Raw genomic sequence first — 24,556 nt, 5'->3', positions numbered from 1 at the left:
CCATTGAATGCTAATACCGATTCGGCCGGTCACCAAGCATGCCCATATGGCAAGGCGTAGACTTGAAAAATCTAGCCTGCGATGGGATTTGGAACCACGACAGGAGTCTTCCCGGGACTCGCGCTCGACCAACTGAGCTACACAGGCTCAGTGGTAAACCCGTCGAAAGTTGAATCACAATACCGTTGCCTGCCTCGTATGCTGCCCGATACTTGTCAATTTGGCGATCCCCTACTACGAAGCTGACATGTGCAGCATAGGGGGCGAAACACCCACGACCGAGACATGATTGGGCCCTCCAACCTTTCGCGTCAATTTTAGCAACCATTTGAGCGTTTTTGCGTAAATTGATGCGGGTAATTTTTTTGAAAATCATTATCCTCGGTGGGACAAACAACCCAATGCCCATGATCCTATAGTCATCCCTACAGGAGATCTCCAGATATGATTACCCGTAAATTTGCGAGCACAGTTGATATTGCTCTTTAGGTGTAACGCATGATTAAAACCATCAATCTACTATTCACTTAGGCCTAGTTATGAAACGATTAAGATCCACACTAGCATTATGGGTAAAAGCTATAATTTGCCAAGTGATTAGCGCAACCGCCTTGTGTTCGCAATGTTTTTGAGTTCTAATCCTATCTCGACCATTTATGTTTCCTAAGCAAGGAACTCGAGTGGCATTGCTCCCGCCTAGTGGACTCTAAAGTGTTAAACCAAATTGTATTAATTATACCACCCAAGGTCTCTGGTTTGCTCTTAGAAACGATAATATTCAGACATAAATATTGTATTACATATCACAAAGCACAAGATCAAAAAACACAAATGATTTAGGAAGTGTACATAATTCCAGGGTTGTTGTCGTCTGAGATCAAACTCTGGTAAAGGTCTTCTTCTTTTTGCCGTCTTTTGTATCTCCGAGCTGCAGCGACAGACAAAGCAACTAACACATTCAGCACAATGAAAGCCAGAACTCCGACAGATGCCCAAATGAATGATTCGGTTGTTGCCAATGTCTCAGAGGGCTCCGCTGCTAAAAAAACAAATACAGAAACTGTTAAAATGTTGCTCTTAAATTTGATCATTTTAAAATGAAGTACGTCAAGAATAAGTAATCATGGCCAGAAAAACTGCTCTATCTATCGGTTCTATGGCGCATTTTGAATGTGGTAATAAGCGTGGAGCTTTGTAATTGTAAATTAACTGTAATAGAACAATTAGTCAAAACGAAGGTAATTGTTTTTGACACCATTTAAAATGTGAGATATAATAAGGCTTTTACTTTATACAAGTCGGAAAGAGTGTGTCCTGTTTATGCCGAAAAATTATCTTCCGTTAGATAGCGCAAGTGGGTCAAAATGGTCTCAGATCAGGAAGCGAGCTTGTTACCTACGCCGCTCGTTTAAAAACGAAGATTATTAGGTTTAAGTCTGGAAGCATTTAGGAATTACCCTAAGCACTCAGGTACGATGCAAGTTTGCTTTATGCCGCAATTGGCAATGTTTAAACGCAGCGATAAGGTAACGACCCAAATGTGTCATTAAGTTACCTGCAAACTGCACTGAATAACTGTATCCCAATTGTTCGCTGGACACAAACATGCCACGGTTCTTCACTGGTGGAAAAAATGGAACCATGTTGAAGTTAAGGTTGTGTCCAATTGGTGCATCTTCAACTGGGTAGTCTCCCTCTGTTGCGTTGTTTCTGTAGCAAAAAATGAAACATCGGTTATATAACAACATGGTTTTAAAAAGGGATAAATGGACACTTCTGGTAAATTGGGTAAATAACAAAGTCCTTATCGTGAAGACGGCACAGGATGGATATTGCCAAAAAACGCATTAACTTGACACATATGGTGTTTCTAGTAGAAACTTTCTACTCCCACACCAAAGACATTCAATGCTAAGCCTGAGATTAACAGTGAAAGAAAGCCCACTGCCCTTTTTAGTAGTTGCATGAAAGCAAAGAGACGGGGGTAAATGGAAAAAACGCTTCTAAAGTGCCATGTTTCATAGCAATCGGTTTAAACTATTGTTATTTCGCACATAAACATCAAATTAAAGTTACCATTGCAAATGAAAACGGGATTTAAATCCGTTTGCAAAATAATGCAACAAGAACTTTGCAACTTTGGTGCAATTTTACCTTATTAACCATTCCTCGAAAATAGCGTCGGTAAACGAATGCAACAGAACAAAAATGGGGTCATTAGCTGACGCGTGGGTGATTCCCCCGGTTCCATTGAGAAATAAATGAGCAAGGTTATGCAGGGTTCGAACCCCGACCTCGAATTCTCCATCAACCTTCGAGTAGCCTAAAAATAAATTTGTAGTCAAAAAGTGCTTTGATCGCTGGTCTGCACGAACGCTTTAGAGCTGATCCCAGTAATTTATGTTCATGAATTTTCTAGCCTAAGCCTTGCGATATTGGGAATGCTTGGTGACCGGATGATTCGGTATTATGCCTTCAATATAGGCCTGGCGAACTATGACAAAAAGGATGAGTGTATGATGCAATCGTAGGGTTGGCGGTTTGACATCCGTGCTAGGTAACTTTAAGTTTAGCGAAGATTCATTTTACTTTATAAAACCAGCGAAGAAAATTTGCAAGTAAGACTGGGTTGGAGACAACAGCTTACCTTCTAGAGCATTTCTGAAGCTGCTATTGGAGTCCGAATAGAATGGAAAATTGTCGTATGTTTCTACACGTACACAACTTTCTACATCATCAGGCTGAGGGAGGACTTGAACTTCCGGACGTTCTACATTGCCACCGGGATTGCGACGGACTGGTCCTGGAAAATTAAAATACTTTATTTTTATCGTCAATGGGCAGGCAATGTCCAAAGGCCTTATGCTCACAATGAGTCTGCTTTCGAGCTGCAAGTTTACTTGGTTTTTTTCGACTTGGGGAGTTGGTGACTTTAATTTAGTTCAACCTATCAGATTCCAACTTACTCTAGGTTGGAGCATTGTCGCTCAAGTTCTTGCTCAGGACACAAGTGACCGAGACAGAATTGAAATAGGACTAATGAAATTTGCGTTTTTAATTTTAAAAGATAAACGCAATCTTCTAAAGCTATAGGAAACTGTACTGCATACGAGAGAGCTTTGAATTAAGTTGCCACAAATTTTGCCTTCCTCGAGATCTTTGAACTAGCGAGTCGAAACGAGCTATTTTGGCAAACACTTATTGCGGAATTTGAACAAATCACTATTGCAATTTGTTTTCTTTTACCTTCAAATGTTCCATTACAAAGCTTTACATTGTCATTGTACCAATCCATGCTGAGGCATACGACTTCCCAGTCGGCAAAACGAGAGTTGTTACCGAGTAAAGTCGGGTCAGCCGGGTCCTGACTGCCGAGTAACTCATCCGTACAAATGTCGCACTCTGAGCCTATGACAGAGTTCAAAAGAATTAATTAAGAAATCATAAACAGTAGAAAATCTTTTACCTTTTCGAGGTCAAATTGTACGTTAAATTTTTTTTTAGACTATTAAAAAGCAATTGAGTCAGATAAATTGACCAAACGTAACTCAATGCCAATTAAGACGGCCCCAAAGAATTTTTGACCTCTTTAAGTACCCTTTTGACCTCAAGTTACCTCCAATAGCAAAGTTCCAGTAAGGAAGAGCGAAGGTGGGGTCACCAGACAAGCGCTGGAGGTCATCTTCCAAAGCCAGAAGATGCATTCGGTGCCAGGTAAGAAAAGCCGGTCCTTCGTGGGAGAAGTCAATAGCTGTGTAAGTTTGTCCTGGTCCAAGGAGAGTGTCTCGTACCGAATAGTAGTGGTTCCACGTAAACAGATCGTAAATTGTGATGTTTACAAACTGAGGATCAGTGCCGTTGGCTCCTAGTAGATTTCTGCGTAGCAAAACTTTTGTATTAATACAAAACAACTGATTTTATAGGTAAGTGACATCTTTATTTTAAAATTAAAATTGTTGGATTTTTAATACAGTACATAAGTCAAACATGAGATAAAAGCTGTTTTCAAACGTAAACACTTGCCTAATATTGCCAAAAACCTGTGATACCTCCCAAACTTGTAAATGTTGTAAAGCTTGACCAGTTAAAAATGCATAGCCTATTAGGAAAACCATTGACTGTGCCCACAATAGTGGCAGCATCGCAGTTTCTATGAGTATTTGTAACCAAATATTGTAAGCGGGCCTAAAACTAGCGCCCGAACACCACATAAAATGCCCGGCCCAACAACGCTGTTTAAAATTATAAAGCTGTATTTTATACTTGAGGCCGTAAAACACCTGTAATGCTCGCTGGCAACCACATAATCGGGATGAGGTGTTGTTTTGGAACGATCAAGCACATCAAGAAAGTTGGTTCTTTGCTCCTCGGTCATTTCCATGATATTTTGTCTAACATTTGCAGGTCGTCTTTCCTGACAATCATCGCCTTGCCACCCAGGTCGACATCTTGAGCAGTCAAAGCCAGCAAAATTGCCGTTGCAGACACAGGACCTAAAAATAAAGGATATTTTACTTTTTTAACCTGTGTGTATTTGTACACAGAAAATGGCCTGAAAAACGTGCTGGCAACTCCAAAATATTTCAATATTCAGTTTTACATCCAGAAATCAACAAAAAAAGCCCTTACCTGTTGAAAAAACGTTCAGGCCATCTTTCTCTATCATCGATTCCCAACAAGACGTACTGGTCACCGTATGGTGCGTCATCAATGGTGATGTCATCACATTGACCTCTGCCCTCCGTCACGCCACATTGGGATCCGGTTCCGTTTATCGGCGGGCAGCATTCTTTACTTAAAACTACTTCCAAACTAGTACACGCTCTTGGAAATTGTGCCTTTACAGCATAAGGCAAACCAAGTACTGACAATAGAATGCAATGCCCAACGAAGCGTAACAATGCGTTTAAGCGTGTCGTTGCCATGGTTTCCAAAGTTTTCACAATATATTCTAATGAAGAAATATTTGTAAAGCAATGCAGATGCATATGTTATTTACAGTTGGTGTTTTGTCTTTTATACAGTTGGAGGGCCAGTTCCTTTTTTCAACGTTGAACATAATCCTATTAAATGTACAGTTCCTTCAGTTGGATTAGGAAGTCACCAGTTTTGGATTGATCACTTTTTCATTCATGAACAAAGGGACGCTACGGGACAACGGATAACCAATAAATAAAGAATATATCGCTTCCTCTGACAAAGGAAATCTTTATCCGCGTATGTAATATTACAATTTTTACTTAGTTTGGTATGCTAAACGTCTGGTGGCTCGACTTAGGTGTTTGTCATCTTTTATATGATATGTAAAAATGCGTTTTTAGTGACAATATGAAAAATAGTTTAGTTCGTCCAAACTGACTCTTCGACAGGCCGCTGTATTTAGTGCTGGATTAATTAGGGTCTGCTGGCCTGTAGGCACATTTTATAAGTTGCCCGAAAATCAGGGTTGCCAGCTAAAAAATTACAATTATCAGTGTTGCCAAATCATTGTCACAAAGTCTACTGATTTTAAAGTGGCCTGGATTTTTGACTGGCCTGTAGGCACGTGCCTACTTTGCCTAATGGTTAATCCGGCACTGGCTGTATTATATAATTATTTGCATTGTTTGAATCAATAAAACCAAACAAAATTTTGGTCAATAAAACCTAAATATTTTGTTGGTTTGCATGTTAAAAATAAACATTGCTATGTCCTGAAGAGGTCGCAGACATAACCTGTCACGAACATTTCTCAGAAAATGTTCTTTATTCAAATTTGGGATTCTAAGAAACACTTATCTAGACGATTTTCAGGACTATATAAGCTTGGTTGTCAAAAGTTATAAATTCGTGATGCTTCAGTTAAAACACGTTTCAATAACAAATAGGAGAGATGTGTTTTTGCGATGTATAGCTTTCGGGCTTCGAACATGGTGATAAAACACAAAGTTAAGTTCACGATGCTGTAACACGTGTTCGGCTTAAAAAAATTATTAAGCGAAAAGCGTCAACATTTCTTGTGCGAAACGTTTTTCACATTTCATCCACAAACTTTGGCGATGACGATCAGCGCTTAATGATTGCCAGAGCCAAAGAGAGATTATTACTGTTTGTTGAAGTACATGAGACGATAATTTGGATTGAAAACCTTCTAATGAATTCAAGGAAACTTTGTTTTTCAAAGAACAATAGCATTATATTACCATCCGATCAATGATGAACCAAATGCCTTAAAACTACAACTGTAAATAATTTTTGTGTTTTCTGCGTATTAACTGGAATCAGCTTCAATCGTAACATGCTAAAGACGTTATCAGTCATTCAATGTACTGAGAGGTTTTGCTAATGAACATCTCGTCGTTTAGCAGTGTGCTCGGTTGAGCTGAGTTTTTTAATCAATTCTCCGGGTGAAACAAATCGAAGCGACACAATTGCGCTAAAATATATGTGCCAAGCCGGAAATAGCTGCCCAAAGTTGAGAAATAAGTTAGTAAACGCGCTGTAGCTACACCGTTCTTTTGCTAAAAATATGACAGTGAGTTGTTGAGACGTTTTGTAAAGTTTGGTATGACATACATGCTCTTAAGTTATTTTTCAGCGTTATCATTAAAAAAACGTAACATTTTCAGAATTGGGATTTTAAACTACCTTTGATGTGTTTATGATTTAAAACACAAGTGTGATTATTCTAAAATTAGTTCAAATTCTGCATTGCAATTTACCAGCATTTACAAACTTTGCAAAAGCTACCCATAACAACCAACAAGCAATTGTTGCCTCAAAACCAGTAGTCCAAACGCCATCACGTTTTTTTCATTCATGGGGTCTATCAGCCCCTGAGGCATGTGCAAAACGCCATGGCGAAAACGTTGCAACAACGGAACAACTTTGTGGCTTGTCATTAGTTGGTTTTGATAAATTGATTTTCCTTATTCCTAATAGACAAGCTTCCTGTCTTGTGTAGGTTTAGAGGTCGTAATTGTTGTTATGTGGTTGGTTATATGCAACAGTAAGTGGGCTAATAGCTTGGACTTAAATTTAGCTCTGCCATAGACAAAAAGTATTTTTAAGTCGTTACTTTAATCCAGTGTTGTTTGTGATCATGTTTTAGTTTTAGGTAAGATGTTGCAAGAACGCATATTTAATTGTACTAAACCGAGGCTTTTTAAACTAAATGTGCCATTATATCGGCGAAATCGGTTTTAATGTATATTGCATAACGAAAAACGACTGATCTATTAAGTTGTACTGAAAGTTTCAGTTTAGTACGATTATCCGCAACTGGAATCGTTTGTGTTGAGGCACGTTGGTTCAAGAGGATTTCTGTAAAAGCGCAGTTTTATATTTTGCACTTTTAATTAATTTCATTTCTAGGAACACAATTAACATGCATGTTTAAAACACATGACATGTACACTTCTATTGCTTAAGTACAGTAGTTTGTACAGGTTGCTAAAAGAGACAACTAAAGTGGTGCGTTTATATTTACATTAAGTGATTTATAGGACAATTTTAACAAAAAGCTTGAGTAATGGCTCCCAATGCTCCTAATGATATTGAAACAAGGCCTTTGATCAAATCAGCTGGCAAACCAACGTAAGTAAACGCAAGATCATTTCGTGAATACTTGGAAACGGATGTTGTGCATAAGATTTCTGCTTTATATCAATTATAATCAATTTCAAACTGTCAAATTTCAATTTCCGATGTGACTCAGGCCGTCTTATATTTATTTTGTCAGAGTTTATACGCGTGTATGACCCAGCCTTTTTCTTTTTTGACTCGGATTAGGTCTTTTTTTTACATCACAGGCTCTTAAACGCAAAATGTATTAACGACCTAATTCACATGCTTGTTGTTTTTTAAGTGGAAATGTTTAAAGTTGAGTCATACATCCAAACATTTTCAAACAAGAATGAAAAAATAATATTACAAACCAACGGCATTTGATTTGGCGGTTAAAAAGAAACAAACTAAACCGGTTTTATTGTTACAGAGTAGAACAAGGCAGCGTTGCTCTCTATCTATCAGTTACTATTGTCCTGCTTGGAGCCATATCTGTAGGAACCATGCTTGGGCTTACATCACCTATGATCCCTGGAATACAAGCGATGGGTTCTGGAAACCCGTTATATCTGAATACAATGCAGGCCTCATGGTTTGGGGTAAGTTTACTAGACTTCTATAATTCAAAGCTTTGCAACCAGAAATAAATTTACTATCAAATGGTGAATGTAGGCAAATGTTTCCATTTAGGTATGCGAAAAATTAGGGGAAAGTTTCTCCTTGAAATGTAGGCTACCAACAAGAAACTCAGTCATAGCTATTGTTTTGTAACGGAGACTGCTATTGTTTATTTATACACACACATATACAGTACTGGATATATAAATATCACTTGAAGTTTGTCTTTATTTCAAGACTGTGAAACACTATTTTGTACGCTTGAGTGGTTGGATTTAAAACTTAGCGTAAAAATAATGTAGAAAGGGTATTGTTTGTCAAACTTGTTTGCGAAAATTGAATACGAACGCCTGCTTGCGTGACCGGATTCGAAACTGACGTAAACAAAGCTGACAAAGCAAACCGGAAAGACAGAAGTATATTTGTCAAATAATATGGCAGCTATATATCTGGCCCATATTGCTGTTTAAATTAAATTGTAAAACTTTATAAACTAAACAAAAATAAGTGGATTTAACCAATAAAAAAACAACAGTTTTAGGTAAGATTTTTTGAAAATCCTTTTTCGTTGTTAGCTAAACATTTCGATTTTACTTTATTTGTGTGCACTAAATTACTCATATGAGTAGGTTTTGGCGTAATTTAGGCATGTTGAAAATCATGTCACAAAATAACTTTACATATTTGTAGTCAATGTGAAAAGCTTGTCATATAATTGTATATTGCAAATTATGTTGTGATATACGAGTCGTGTGTATCGCACGATGTTGTGTTAAAATCTCCGAATACAGAAGCTACACCCTACTTGCCCTTAACTGTCAGAGGTTGCACAACACTATATGACAAACGACCATTTGTCGTTACAATTTATGCCTTGTATACAAATACACGACATAGCTGGGCACGGAAGGTATTGAAATGACCTATGTGATGTCATTTCCGGCGATGTATGCGTATAAACCTAAAATCGAAATTTGTGTTGCTTTTTTCTTGGTTTTAAAGTTTGCAGAGTACAAGTATGAAAATATAGTACTGTTGCCTACCTGTAAAAAAGCAAACAGTTAAATTACATTTGTTATGCTCAAATGGATTTGATTCGAGCTCTACACAAGAATTTATACACGATGACTCAAGTCAAGCTAGTATAGTATAACGCGCTGGATTTAAAACAGTGCAGTACTCATTGATGATAACTTATAACGTCTAATTACGCAACAAGTAATAAACTACGAGTAGGTTTAGGCACCCTATGCTTGGAACGGCATTGTTAAAATCACCAGCATGCCATTAGATTGTAAAAAAATGTGTTTGGCATTTTTACGAAGCTTTTTATGTCAGCAACGCAAACATTTTGAGCTGTGTTAATTTCATGTTCAACTTCAAAAAAATTTGGAAGAGCAAATACTTTTTTACTAATTTTACGCTTTGTTGTTTAAGGCGTCAGTGACTGTGGGAGCTGTGGCCGGAGCGTACATTGCCGGGTTCATCATGCAAGCTATCGGAAGGAAGTTTACATCGATCATTTGCGGGATACCCTTCGCGGTTGGATTATTGGTAATCATCCATTAAACGCTCTGTTGTGGTTTTATTGCGTAACTTCCCTCTGTTGTCCAATACAGCTAATGACTTTGAAATGTAGTAGTTGACATTTGAACTATGTGAGGTGAATTCCCTTGCTGTGTATCTTAAAACTATCATTGTTAAGCCAAAACTAAATTGCAAACAACTCCTGTTACTGATCGATGGTCAACCTGGCGATCAGCCAGTATCAAGCTGACATGTGCAGCGTACGAGGCAGGCAACGGTGCTTCCCGGAAAAGCTCCTGTCGTGCGTTCGAATCCCACAGGCTGTATTCTTTAGCCTGTGTCTTGCCCTTTGGGAATGCTTGGTGACGGGCTGGTTAGGAATTCCGCCTTCATTAGGCCTGGTCTATATTGCTTTACTTTTGAGTGTGCCGTGATCGCTGGTCTGTATGAAAGCTTCAGGGCTGATCCCAGTTATGAATGTATGCATGTTTATTTCATCCCCTCTTGCATTCGACACAGAGGCATTTAGGTTTGGTTTTGTTGATTTGTTTTTGACTTTAATTGTTTGTTTTGCAGGTTATTGGTTTCGCAAGTCAGATGTGGATGTTATTTGTGGGCAGGGTCGTTACCGGTCTTGGAGTGGGCATGATTTCTCTTATAGTACCAGTAAGTTTAATTCTCAACTCATTGCCCATAATAATTAAATAAAACTGGTTCGGACAAGTTTTTGGTCTTGTACTTTTGGGTTCGGTCCCCAATTTCAGGCCTGCTTACAACTCTTCTTAATTGGCAATTGAGGTAACTCTTTCGACGTCTCATTTGGGGCATCTTTATCAGGGTAGTTGTACAATATCCAACACAATCGTTATTACAGCACTAAACAGGATAAAAACACACAAACACAATTTTTTTGTCTGACAACAACACTATATTTATTTTGACTTTAACCAGAAATTTAAATTTGATATAAATACCGAAACATTGACACAGTTTATATGCATGCTAACCAATGGCTCAATACTTGGAAATAATTTGACAACTATCTGTCGTGTGAGAAAAACATGCAAATGCTTGTGTCACGTACATGTTCACGTGTCAAGGGAGTTGAGTAAGATTATATGAAGTAATTTTCCTTTTGCGAGCATTCTTCACGAAAACGTGCTGAATATTTCACAACCGTGGGTGTGTTTGCAAGAGTTTTTGATTGATCGTTCTTTGTAAGAAACGTTTAACATTTGATTTCCTTAGGTTCGAAACTCATTTGTTGATAAACACTGGTTTGAGTTTATGCACATCGTTGTTCTGACTTTCTGTGGCAGTTAAGTAAAATTCGCATTTAGGTACACAATTCACGTTTCTAAATATTCTCAGCATAAAGATACGGGTCAAGTAAAATGAACACCACAGAAGGACAGCCCCCTAAAAGGAATACTGCATAACATTGCGTTGGTGGTATGTGACCTTTAGTAAGGCCCCTTTGTGTTATTTGCGCTCAACGTATTGTTTAACGCATTACGCTCAATGGTCACAACAAGTTAAGAACCTTTACACACTGTTCCGTGGCAAAGAATTTAAAAACAACCATTCATTATTATTTCAGACATACATCGGTGAAGTATCAACAGTAAAACTTCGAGGCATGCTGGGATCTGCCAATCAGTTGTGCATTGTGTCAGGAATTCTGCTGATTTACGGACTGGGTGCGTTAAAAGCTTTTTTAGCTAAGAGTAATTTTATCTTCATGATTTTATAGCAAGCTTTGTAAAGTCGACAACAATCATAGTTAAACACCCACCAATAAACAAAAAAGTAGTTATTGTTTTGGCATTTCATTGTAGTATTTCTCAAGAATAAATTACTCATTAAAAACGATTTGTTCTTTTTATTGCGATCATTATAACTGGTAGAAATCAAATTGGAAAGCCGCTATTTTCATATGGGTTGTTTACAGTTTTCGAACATGTTTGTTTTTATTCTTGTACGAGATACAACGCTTCGTTGCGTAAAACGTCTTTTTCTAAAAGCACACACGTTTAACTGACTTTTTCGTTGTTTCTTGCGTGGTCTATAATATTACTTGTTCAATATTCATTTGTTTGTGTTTCCAGGATCAGTTTTAAACTGGAGAGCACTTGCCTTTGCGGCCATTACTCCTCCAGGACTTCTCAGTTTGCTTTCAATCTTTATCCCTGAAACTCCAACTTATTTGTTGATGAAGAATCGACCAGAAGCCGCAAAGCAGTCCCTGGTGAAATTGAGAAGTTGCGATGTAAGTTATCGCCCTTTCGACAAACTTTGCAAAACACCGATCACTATTTTTTAGTTTTTTTGTCAAAGTTGCACTTTTTTTGTGTAGACTACCAAAAATATTGTGAATGAGTAACCCGGGGTTACAACTTAGTAAAATAGTTTATTGACGTGTTCAAGTCCGAATCCAAAGGACCGTGAACGGCACTTATAGACGAGTCAAGACTTTTCAGTTATTACTAGACTTGAGTTAAGTCCAAGACATTAATAGTAATAAATACCAAAATCCTCCAGTTTCTGTTAAAACTGTGGTTTTACTCCCTGCATCGTCGAGTTTATTGTTTTTATTCTCAGCTAATTCCAGTATTTTTTTCCAATAATTGCTCGAATAGTCTTTCTAGATTTGATTCAATTAAAATATCTGACCTTAACAGACTCCAGTCGATGACTTTCCACTTAAGATATTGTAAGAAATCATAGTAGCAAGAAACGCAAAGTTCTTTTTCACGACACGATTTTCTGTTTTAGTCGGATGTCGATGCGGAGTTCACTCAACTAGAAGAAAGTTTGTCAAAGCAGGAGAGCCAAGCTTCCTGGCTGGAAATCGTCAAAGACAGTTCACTGAGGACTCCTGTACTTCTTTCACTCGGAGCAATGTATTTCCAGCAAATCAGTGGAATCAATTGCGTAATGTTCTACGCAAAAAGTATTTTCATGGCAAGTATAAAAAACTAGACCGACTGAGTTTATTAATAGCAAACATGTAACATCACTTAGCTTCATGGTGGGACCCATTTTAAAGTGAATTTTAAAAGTCCTTGCAAACGTTTGTCACTTTTTTGTTTCCATTGTTCTGTTTTCCATCGTTATTTTTAATTTCCGCAACGTAATCCCCTTTTCAAAAGACTGCTTAACATTGACAATTATGGATTGTTCTGGTATAGGAAAATTATAATTGAGCTTAACTCTTAATGAACAGATGTATTTTCCGTTTCTTGCCATCTCTTTTACTGTTAGGTTATTTGGAAAAATACACTTATGTTTAGTTTTAATATGTTTTTTATACTTATAGAGCGCTGGATTTACCAATCACACCCAGATCACCATCGCTTTGCTGGCAATCGCTTCGGCTCAAGTTTTCTTTACTATCGTCGCCTGCCTGATCATAGACAAAACTGGTAAGATAAACTGTTTTTAAGTCAACTTTTAAAAAATACAAACTATTTCGAAAACATTCAAAAACTACACGCGTGAGTTGTATCAAAGTTGCAGAAAGAAAAATATTCCATGTTGCCAATTTGTGGTTTGTTGTGGATACTTCTGCGATAAGCAGAAAAATCAGTCCCCTTTCGTTCCGTTTGATTACTGAAATATCTTTAAATTAGTTACATGTAGTCTCTTATGCTGTCCTAACCTTGATCTGAATCGCTTGTACAGGAAGAAAAGTTCTTCTCATAACGGGAGCTGTAATCATGACACTCAGTCTTACAACTTTCGGCATCTACTTCCAACTGAAACAATCCATGGCAGCTCACGTGACCCACAGTAACATGACCGCGGTACATGCTGCCTCAAGTGGAAGTAAGTTTAAATGTCTGATTTCTATGATTGTCATCTTCTCTTTCACGTGTAAATAAAATATTTCATCTTAAAGATCCCAGTCTTTCTTGGATGGCCCTTGTAAGCATGGTGGTTTTCATTGCTGCATATTCCATTGGGATCGGACCAATTGCTTGGTTACTTGTTGGTGAAATCATCCCAGCCCGAGCCAAAGAGAGAGCTGCTGGTCTTTCCACTGGATTCAACTATTTCCTTGTATTCATTCTTACCTTAGAATTCAGCAATATGCTGGTAAGAAAGTGTTTTCTAGAAATTAAAATAGTCGCCAATGCTATGTTGTGCGATTTTTTTAGACAATTCAGCCTACCCAATTTTTGTGCTAATTAACTAGGCAAAAAAATATTAAAAATAAGTCTTAAGCTTAGCAAGGAATGGTATACACGTCTTTTGGCTCATAACACAACTGGTTCATTGCATCTCAGGCGCAAAGCTCAAATCGTCATATAGTTTACATTTCTACTGCAAAATAGCTTATTTCTGTGCTTTAAGCATGTGTGTGTGCTTATATAACCTGTATTGGATATATATATGTATGTATACCCAATAATTTTTGTTTAGGTTGCTTTTACACCTCAAGGGACCTTTTGGATATTTGCGGGAAACTGTGCATTGTCAGTCCTCTTCACAATTTTCCTTATGCCTGAGACCAAAGGAAAGACATTGGAAGAGATAGAGATGTATTTTCGGAAAGGAAAATAACTCTAACATTATGATGTAACAAATTAGTTTTTTTTAAGTGCCTTTTACGCTTACACAAGAGTATTATAGACAAAGTTCAAAGAGTTTAATACCAGCATTTGAAGACGTTTTGACAAATTTGAATCTTTTTTCTATGGAATGATTAATGTTATTAAGCTCGCCTCGTATTTGAAACGAAGACTGTTACTTTTTAACAGTAATTTTGTTTTGTAAGCAAGTTTTGCCGCGTTTCCTGAAGATAATTACAACGTTTGTTAAAATAAAAAGTGCCTTTTTGTTGTTGAATTGGTTATCATATTTGCACAAATGTTTTTCGTTTTAATTATTGAATAGTGTATGTTCAACAAATATTTCAGTTAATTTTTTTGTGCAATCTTGTTTCGGTAGCAAGTATAGCAGTTTAAGCCAGAAACCATAGTTTGTAGCCGAGGCTAAAAATGTAGCAATCTTGATAAAAACTGTGGATAGTTATAAGAAGGAAGTGCTTTACAGCAAATGAAAACATGTCCGAAAGATATCCTGTTACACATGACCACCATTTTCAGACAATTTATATGAAACAAATTATTATGTTTAGCAAAGTTTTGTACGATTTCTATTTCGGGGATGTCCCACATGACGTCGCATTATATTTGGCGGTTTGTTTGTTTTGCTCCAGTGCCGCTTTAGTTCAACGCAGAAAGTTCAGGCATGCTTGGCGTAGGTGCGTGCAAATAAAGATCGGCCAACAAAGGGATAAATCACCATCACTACAAAGAAAAACCTACACACCTAAATATCTCGGCGTTGCGAAACCTAAAAGGTATGAAAAATCAGTTACTTTGAAACAAACCCCAAATTATATGTAAAGAATATATACGAAAGCTTTAACATGGTAAATGTGATGTTATGTTCAACCCTGATTTGGATTGTAACACTAAACTTTACAGTTCAGTTTTGTAAGTTTTGTCATTTGTTGGTTATGACTTTACTACCTGGTTGAGGAAGTTTTTGAATTTCTATCAACTAGGTCTGCAACTAGTAGTTGGTTTTGACAAAAAAATGCTTCTGCGTTGTAGTTCTTGAAGATGTTTATTTAGTTCTTTATGTAGCATGTACACAATTTTGAATCTTGGGTTTGTACTTTTTGTAGAAGATAGTTTGTGTTTTAAATTTTAAATAAGCCTTCCAAGTAATGAATCTAAAATGTGAACTACAAAGCAATATATGGTTGTGAATGAGATAATTAATGTCAATATGTTTCCCCAAGGTATGAAAGCATACAGTTAATTGTACTCAGCAGACAAAACAAGATTCCAAGTAAAAGAAAACCAGCTACTGTAGTCTACTTCCATGCATTAAAAAAAGATGTGCTTTTTAGTTATGATTTGTTTTAATTAATGCTTTTGTTTGTCAGTGATTTTTATGCCAGGTTTGATATTTTTTCTATTAAGTAATGGTAACAAGTAGTCAAAGCAAATAGGTTCATCTACATTAGGATCGTGGTTTCATTTAGCCTACTTTATTAAAGAATAATAACAAAAATACTGTTTAGGTTTAGTTTTGGTTCTTGCATGATTTGCCAGTGACTTGAGTTGGGAACTAGACATTTCTGACTGCAAGGCGATAATGGATCAAAAATTAATGGATTTTAAGCATAATTAATAATAACAATTAGATGTATATAACTGAAGTCACCAGATTCTATTCGTTTTGCTGATTAAATTACTTCATAATACCATCGGCTAAAATTAAAAGGTTAATAAAACTGTCCAATATGTAATTCTTAAACGAGATATACATACAATGTAACCAAATCTGAAATTAAGCAGGAATGTTTTTGAAAGACTAATAAGTATTTGTATGTTACATACTTTCTTGCATTGTTTTATCAATACCAGTTAAAATTGATTTTAATATCAGACTGTAACTCATCAAATGTTTGTATCTAATTTGTCAACCGTCAATTTTGTAATGTGTTTCAGACCTTCAAATGATTCATGCAAAAAATAAGTTCCAATTTTAATTAAGTTTTACACAATGCACTCTTTGATAACCTGTGTATGGAATTGGGATTCCAGTGACTGATAACCGTTATAACTCTCACCTTAGTGAACTTTATTAATCTCTACTCCAGCACTTAAGAGCGAAAGTATGCGATTTGGCTTAAACAGGGGTTCTGTTGGACCTATTTAGTTGCCGATAAAGGGCCCTCAGTTTCTTATCAGGGGAAAAAAGGCGGTTTTCAATTTCCATGTGAACTATACGATCTATTCAACGCCGTTCTGGCATAAAATCGCGCTCATTTCGGACAATGAGCGCCATTGGGTGTTTTCTCTAAGCCCGCGTTGCAGTTTTAAACGTTGTGGAGTGCGTGTCTTCAGAAGCTAATATGCTACTTAACACGCACTGCCCTGGGCGCTGCGTCATTGCTATTGTTGTGCAGCCACGCAATGCATTTTACCGGTCTGACGAAATTTTCTGCGCCTGCAAAAAAGGGGTTGAATTAAATTGAGACGCGCATTCCTTTGCGGCAGGCGTAATTTTAGGTCAGTTTGTGAAGCTATGTTGATCAGTAATGGCTGCCATTGCACTGTAGGCAATGGAGCAGACAGGGGTTCTGAAAACCTACATGGGTATTTGTTTCACTTTTTTGATAATGTGTAGACTTCGTTGGATGTAACAAGTATTAAGGTTATACCTGTTGGTCTCGTTGGAACCGTAGAGTTTGTTTGTTCCTTAGTGCTAAGTTGTTACTTGACACACTAAAGTGCCAACTGGAAAGCGCGAATTCCGAACTGAATTACCAGTTTCGGTGGAAGTAGTATATATTTTTTTTCAATAAAGTATTACTGAAATGGAAGTGCAGATTTTTACAGCCAAACCAATTTGCAATAGCACAGTACGAATTTATGCAAATATTGGGTACACTGCAATATTGCACGCATTTGGGGCTCGTATATGGTCTTATTCTATTTTTGCAATGACCTAAGTGATCAACTGAGATCTTCTGATTAAGCGTGGCACTTTATGCAGTTTGTCTGTGTGGTTATATATTGCTCTCCCCAAAGTTGTTTGATAAACCGGAGTCACTTTGTTTTTGGTTTCACAAATCGTACAACTCAGCAGAAACAACCCTTTTGGTGCAGCACCTTATGTACTTGGTTTGGGTTGCGTCCTAACTAAACATGCCTTGTCGTTCTTGCATTGAAAAGCCCTTAACGCAGCGAACCGCGTTGGTAACCAAACACAAAGCTAATGTCGTACCCGCTATACCAACATTGACAAAGCGTGGAGAGGTTTTGTAGTTTTGTTTGCTCTTCATGCCAACAGGTTATCTCGTTTTTGTGGGATGCGTGCCACGCTTCGAGGTAGAGACACAAGAGATTGAATTAAGATTTTAGAATAGATTTGATTGACATGTTATTGTGAGGCGCCATGAGCTCGGTCGTGTACTTGTTTGTCCGTATGGGATCATATTGCGTTTTTTCTCGGGTAAGTTCTCGGATATGAAACTGACACGGTTTGAAACCAAACTACTTTGGATCAACAAACTTTTGTTAATGCATTTCGGAATTAGGGGGCCAAATTGAGAAAACCTCTCTATATGATGTCAATAAAACTACATTCGATCCTAAGATTATGACATATTGAAATAACTGTACAAATCGCTCGTTTTTTGTTGACGAACTTTCGCTGGAAGCAATAATGTCGTTTTGGCGTCTTGAAAAGTAAGGTTTGGCTGGGAACATTTGATTTTTGTTTTAAAGTCAAGTTTTAGACATGTTGTTTTGCTGATAACGAGAAAATAACATTTGATGACACATGACAGCATACAGATGATAAACTAAGATCAGTCGTCGCGTATGTCAAATTTCAAATGATATCCATCCCGAAACTCAGTGTCTATCTCGTTTATAACGCTGTCTATGTCTGCTTTATCGACTTGAACTTGTTTACTTTCCACTGAAACTTTGACCTTTAGCAGAAGATGTTATTGCCCGCAGAATCAATTCCTTGGGAGCAGTGAGGCATTAAATTTGTTTACGAAGGGCTGTTTCGATTGACTGCCCACGCATGGATAAACCAAAGCTTCTAAGCTGTTTTGCAGAAAATCGCCATATTGATGAATTTGCTTGTTCTAATGAATATCAAATTTCGTGTAGAGCCCGTTTTGTGCAAATTTATGATGGACGCACGGCGTCTGGTATTGTATATCAAACTCTTGTACAGTAGTGGTGAACAGAGAACACTACAAAAATTGTTTTTTAGGAATGTTTTTTGTGCAGATAAGTTAAACGTGTTAGCAGCACATGTTGTCGTTGTTTGGTTTAATACTTTACGGGTTGGAAACTAACATGAAAAGTGTTCATTTAACACATGTTCTTTTGACACAAGTGTCGTAAATACATTGATATTACAACGCAAATGCACTTATATGAGCCTGTTTTAATCTTTCTTTCGTGTAACCGCTGTGAAAAAAACACTTCTGGATATGATTTCCGTGTGGTATGCAAGTATTTGTAACACCATTGGAAAATATTCATAAAAATGTGTCAATTATTCGATTTGTTTATGTGAACAAATATTCCCCAAAAGCGTAGGTAACCATTTATTCACAGATAAGCTAACACTGTCGCTTTCCAAGTATTTACTGTGCTTCTGGTAAAGGCATCTTACTTGCGTTCCCGCTTCAGGTGCCTAAACAAAATCTAGATAGCCGTCACCCAATCTGCTTATTACAGTCCATATCTAAGTGTCCAGCAATTACAAACATACCCTACGGCTAAGAAGCGTCGAAGCTGCTTCCTCTCACAAGTGTTCGTGGTTACAAGCAGGTGGATCTGACTTCACAATAAAGTTGTTTTTGTTCTCGTGACAATCTGCCAGCGGGCGGTAGTCGACGAAAAAGCTCTAATGTGTTTGGACGTGTTGTTTTGTCAGCACCTAGTTGCTTTTAATGGGTTGTTCGTTATTTGACTACGGGTGTGCCTTTCTGTAAAGTACAGGACAGATATTCAATTACCTGAATTCTGTGAAAGCTTTTTTTTCTGGGGAATTTGAACAGGGTGATTTTAGTAAGCTGGTTACTATCAACAGTTTTATTGGTAGCGATAGTTAAAATATGTTTAGGTGTTTTTGAGGCCCACAAATAAATTAACGAGGAAATGCATGGGTTGCATTCGTGCAAATAACGTCTTAAAAGCAATTTCCTGTTCAGCTTATATTGACGTTTTGGAAGTTTTATATGTCTAGATTAGTTTTAGACCGAAGCATTATGCACTTATGATGTGAAATAAATATGGACTACCAAGATTTAGTTAAATATGTCTTTAAAACTGATATACACAAGGTTAAGGTCTCAAAGGGCCAGTTTGCCCCATAATATTGCATGTGTATAATGCAGCGTTTGTTAAAGCCATTAAAATACAACAGCGCTAGACCTTAAGCTGTGCTTTCAAGAATTGTGGTTATCCTATTACTACCATATGCACTTATAACAAACTCATATGGTTTACTTTAAGTGCACGTAAGTTGTTTTCGACTGGTACATTCAATTGCATTGAAAGTATGGTTTAAGCTGCTTGGTCCAGCTTAAATCACATTGTCGGGATGCGGTGAACGATTATAGACCAATCTCATTTACGTGAGGCTGCTTGTTAGGTGTGGGAGGTGAATTAAAAGCTTTGCTTTATAGTTCATAGAAATGTATGGAAATTCCACTGTTGGTTGAGACAGAATTGCAATGTTTGAGGCTGGTTTTACTGTTATTCTCTGCTGTCTGTTTAGGCTTATGAATAGATTTTATTGATTTGCAGTCAAAAAAGGTTTGCAAATAGGTTTGGAGTGGGTTTTGGTCCGCTCATAAAACATTCCTTAACAGCTTGGTTTGATATGTTTTTTTTAACCCCAATCCTTAGACGTTTCATGCGGGAGTACAGTATTATATAGGTAGTGTACAATCGACTGTTTTATATATGGTTTATCCAGTCGGCAATGTACCACACAGGACGTACAAAACTTGTTGTATCTTGGCGTGTGGGAACTTTGTAGAATTGGGAGGTCAGCGTGCCACGAACCTTTTCTCTTGTCGGTGTATTGTTTCTCGCAATATCAATGCCCTCCTGTTTCAACCAACCAATATCAGTTGTATGGTGTCTCCGACTCTCCGTCCATGCACCGGTAGACTTGACTTCCTTGTGCCTTAGTACAAAGAAGTTTGTTCAGCAACATAGAGTGATATGAGGGGCAGAATTCGTTTGCTTGTAATGAGTTCTTCAGCTGGCCCAAAACGTTCTAGGCTGTTATTTAAATTAAGCTAAAAACGGTTTCCCAGGTAAGCGTAGTTGCGTTTGGGAGATGTTTTTTTTTTGGTTAAAAAAAGTTTCACTCACAGTGGGTTTGTGTCAATAGCGTAATTGAAGGAGGTTTTGCAATATCAAACCTCATCATTTTAGCTGTTTTCTTGTTTGCAACAATGGACGTTTCTTACATGCGTGTGATTGCTATAACTTTATTTAAGTTCGGTCTTTCCAGGCGACATGTTGAGACCGCAGAAATTGTGCATAGATGAAACCTTCTGATTGCCAGGCTTTAAAAGTTTGAAGTCCAGGTTGAATCTCGCTTAAAAGTATTGTGTGGGCAGATTGTGCTTGGTAAAATGTCGCATAATATGACAGATTTTTTCATCGGAATCCACGCGCGAACAAAGAGCATTTTTTGGTGAATTTCACTGTATTAACATTTAGAAAATCGAAAAACCCAGTTACTCTGTTTAGGTATTTGAGTGGGTTTAGTGCACTTTAGCTGATACCTACACTATGTATGAAGGGTCAACAATTTCAACAAATCTATTTTGATCAGCCATTACTCAAAGGTTGATTTCATAAACACCGGGTTCTGGTCCTTGCAACATTAATTTTCCATTCCACCCATATATGGCACTTCCAATACATTAATAACGTATTTTCTGGAAAATTGATGTGGTTGCTGTCAATCAGACCTTTGGATCGTAAAATGATTGACATCGACTTGTTTTGTTCGAAAACAGCGTTGGGCTTGTGCTTTAAGATCCCCCAACAACATGGAAAATGATATGCGGCTTCGTGGGCATTCATAGACGACGTGTGGAAAAGTCAGAGAGCAACGGTTTCCTTGCTGTTTGAAACTGCAACCCGCATCTTTGCGTGGGTTTTTCGCCGTGTCTGTCCGCAAAGAGCGTTTTGGATCTTAGTCTAAAAGTGAAGTGGTTTTGATAGTGTTTTTGTACGGCCTTGGTCTGATCAGAAGTTGCTTTAAAATCGGATATAAGTTTTATTGAATAGAGAGACAGAAGGGTAAAATTGTCAACAATGCCGCGGTTTGCTACCAATTGTGCAATTTACATACTTCTAGACCGCAAATGCTACTATTGTAGAGCAAGAAAATGCAAGTCAGTATCTGAGTTTCGACAGTTTCTAATGTTATCGTCAGGTAAAAATTGAAATGAATTATACCGGTTTTGGTAAAATAATTCCCTACTTTATTGATTAGGAATTCAATTGAAAGTTTTATCCGTCGCTATGGTCCAAATTTATCCATTCGAAAAGCTGTGCATGTGCAAATTATTGGCAACGTTTTACCTTTGCTGGAAAACGTGGGAAAATGCTGTTTCTAAATGTCATGGCTTTAGTATACATCCTTTTAAAGCCTTGTAACTCAATCTAAAATCGTACACTCCCATTGGCGTATCAACGTGGCTTCGACGACCTACACATGAATCGTACTCTAATGGGCTTGTGGTAAAGTTGATAAAATCGCGTTTATCTGTTATTTGCGTCACCGGGAATCGACTTTAAAGGAGAACTGTTCCGACATTTTTTACGTAATTAAACCTTAGATAAAAGGCTATATTTCAAGTTTAAAATGCCCCCGCCGAATGAACTGTTTCTTTCCTTTTTAGGTCTTTATCGTGCTTTACTTTACTGCATGTACTAAGTTCAACACGTTGAAACAAAATATGTTTGGCAGTTACCTTTAATAAGTAGGATCGCCGTCTAAAGATGGCCGCAGTTTTCGACTTAGCCAGAAAACCGCTGGACCATATTTGGACTTCGTCCAGCAGAAACTGCGTGGAAAAACATCTGTCACGCTCCGTTTGCCGCGTGCTCACGTGATCACTCCAGCGCATTTTCAGAGTAAGAAATAAGAACGCTCTGTTGTGACTTTTGAAATCGCCCAAAAACCCACCGTGCTGTTTGTATTAGCGGATTGTGTACACAAGGACATCTGACCGACGAAGGATTACGTTAGCTCTTATCCGTTGTGTTGTTTTTTCCTGGGCGATTAGCCGAGATTTTGTCGCTGGCAATGGAATAGCCGCAAAGAAGGTCTGCCTGACCGTTTAATGCGTGTCGATTACGATTTCCTGCTTATGCGCTAACAAGCTTGAACGCCTGACTGACAAAGAAGTCATCTACATAGAGAGACCTTCATTTAAATTTGATAGAAGCTCAGTGTGGAATTTTTAGATTCCACAGGTGATGATTTTGTTACCGTTGAAAAGTCATTGATAGAGCCCGAATATTTCGTGGCGTTTCCGAAGCAGTATAGTTTACCATTTGCTTAGAATATATGTTGTTTTAGTCAGTTCAAATGCTGAACATATCCATACCTTGCTTTGTTACGCTAAATTTGTCAAAAAACGAGAAAGACTGTTGGTTGTTTTTTACGTATACTTGAAGTTTATTTTGAGAATCTGCCAACCTTTTGAAATAGTAAACCGGTGTATACATGCGTTTTACCAGTATGTTGCAGTACCGAGTAACTGGTATATGTTTATGACAGGTAAAATGCAGATTTGGGAACAGCCGTGTACATTAATAATCTACACAGATTTCTGCGTTCAGTTAATGAGAAATTCGAGGCGTGCTAATCTGGAAGTGGCATAATTTGAAACCAGCGGGAATTCGTGCTCTCATTTTCCGCAATCGATCAATATATTCGTCGCATATGAATCAATATATGCGGGATGGCGTTTATACATGACTCCTTGCTTTGTAATTGGTATCGGTTTAATAGGCGTCTGTTATGTTGTAAAAATTGGTATCCAGAAGCAGGTTTTTTTTTAAGGTTTGGTTTGGGTGACCGCTAAGTAGTTTTAAGAGACCGCAAGTGTTTCATTTAAATACCAAAAAATAGCCATATTTGCTTAAACGGGAATTTTGGGAAACCGCTGGAGAAATTTGACACCCAAAACACCTTAAAAAAACACTGTCCAGAAGGATACTTCGTTTAAGTGTTTTTATGCATGTGGCAAGTGGTTACGTAAACGTAGACGTATTTTTTGAGATTGGTTGGCAGAATTTTGGATGGAAAACTGGTCCAATTCTTTGATGGGTGCAAATAGGTAATAAGTGATAACTGAGTTAAACATTAAACTCTGTTTGAAGTGGGACACCGCGTCATTTGAAGTGACGTCCAACAGTTACGTTGCGACGTCAAAAGCGAGTATATGACGTATAACTGGGCGAATTGGCGAAACGTCAGCAAATTAGCACTTAAAAGACAAATTCGGTAAATATGCAACCTGGTGGACGCAACGGTTTTTCAGTAGTTTCTAACCTTTGGAGTAACAAGAATTGGTAACTTGAACTAACATGGGACTAAATGTAATCACTTGTACGTTGTACGATTCTCTGTCAAAAAGTCTCTTTTCGTACACCTTAACACAAACCGAAAATGATTTTTTGACTTCAAAGTGGTTTGTATGGAGTAAACATTTCTAAAACGTATTCCTTAAACAGGTTTCAAACTATTCTCATCTTATTTCAAAGATGTCTTAAAACCGCAGTTACATTGGACTGAACAAGTCTTGTTTAAAAACCACTTGAATGGTACAAAGCGGCAACGACCAAAAACTATTAGATTTACCAAGAACGACGTCATTCAACTCTTTCTTTTCACAAAGCACGGCACGACCTATAAGCAGCAAACAAAGCAACCGCAATTTGCCCATTGTATACCAACGCGGCTATTAAAGCCTATACATCGAAATTGGCGCGTCTATTTTCACCGTCCACCTGTAGAGCAATTAACCAGCGCCAGGCACTTGAGGGATTAGTAGTGAGTCGGGGCCAAATGACTAGCCCATTGAAAAAATCGCCAAGTGAGTCCACTTAACGAAGTACTTGCATTTTTTTGTGGGTTTTGTGGTCGACTGTGTGTTCTCATAGGTTAATTATGTTGAACGTGTACTATAGTGCTAGGACTGTTAGGTGTAGTCTATTCAATGCAGTCTTATATGCCTTTTTATCTGTTTTCTGAAGGTAATGCAATTTTA

The 24,556-nt window shown here is 37.6% G+C and overlaps 2 protein-coding genes across 2 annotated transcripts; one reads left to right on the top strand and one right to left on the bottom strand.

Moving 5' to 3' along the window:
• Positions 1 to 777: 777 nt before the first annotated feature.
• Positions 778 to 4,974, bottom strand: LOC145224471 (L-dopachrome tautomerase-like). The gene is made up of 8 exons (XM_080090975.1): positions 4,630 to 4,974; positions 4,281 to 4,493; positions 3,617 to 3,876; positions 3,247 to 3,408; positions 2,648 to 2,803; positions 2,155 to 2,323; positions 1,556 to 1,710; positions 778 to 1,039 (listed from the first exon to the last, which is right to left on the bottom strand). The coding sequence occupies exons 1-8, from the start codon at positions 4,923 to 4,925 to the stop codon at positions 837 to 839; spliced, it is 1,614 nt and encodes a 537-aa protein (XP_079947101.1). The 5' UTR covers positions 4,926 to 4,974; the 3' UTR covers positions 778 to 836.
• A 2,479-nt stretch (positions 4,975 to 7,453) lies between these two features.
• LOC145224472 (solute carrier family 2, facilitated glucose transporter member 8-like) lies at positions 7,454 to 14,621 on the top strand. The gene is made up of 11 exons (XM_080090976.1): positions 7,454 to 7,575; positions 7,976 to 8,144; positions 9,601 to 9,717; positions 10,267 to 10,356; positions 11,291 to 11,390; positions 11,799 to 11,959; positions 12,466 to 12,654; positions 13,010 to 13,115; positions 13,375 to 13,518; positions 13,592 to 13,788; positions 14,116 to 14,621. The coding sequence occupies exons 1-11, from the start codon at positions 7,511 to 7,513 to the stop codon at positions 14,254 to 14,256; spliced, it is 1,479 nt and encodes a 492-aa protein (XP_079947102.1). The 5' UTR covers positions 7,454 to 7,510; the 3' UTR covers positions 14,257 to 14,621.
• The last annotated feature ends 9,935 nt before the right edge of the window (positions 14,622 to 24,556 follow it).

The sequence above is a fragment of the Phallusia mammillata genome, chromosome 4, assembly GCF_965637545.1.
Source record: "Phallusia mammillata chromosome 4, kaPhaMamm4.hap1.1, whole genome shotgun sequence".
Lineage (NCBI taxonomy): Eukaryota > Metazoa > Chordata > Ascidiacea > Phlebobranchia > Ascidiidae > Phallusia > Phallusia mammillata.
The sequence above is the reverse complement of the archived record's forward strand: the minus strand, read 5'-3'. Positions and strand labels throughout refer to the sequence as shown.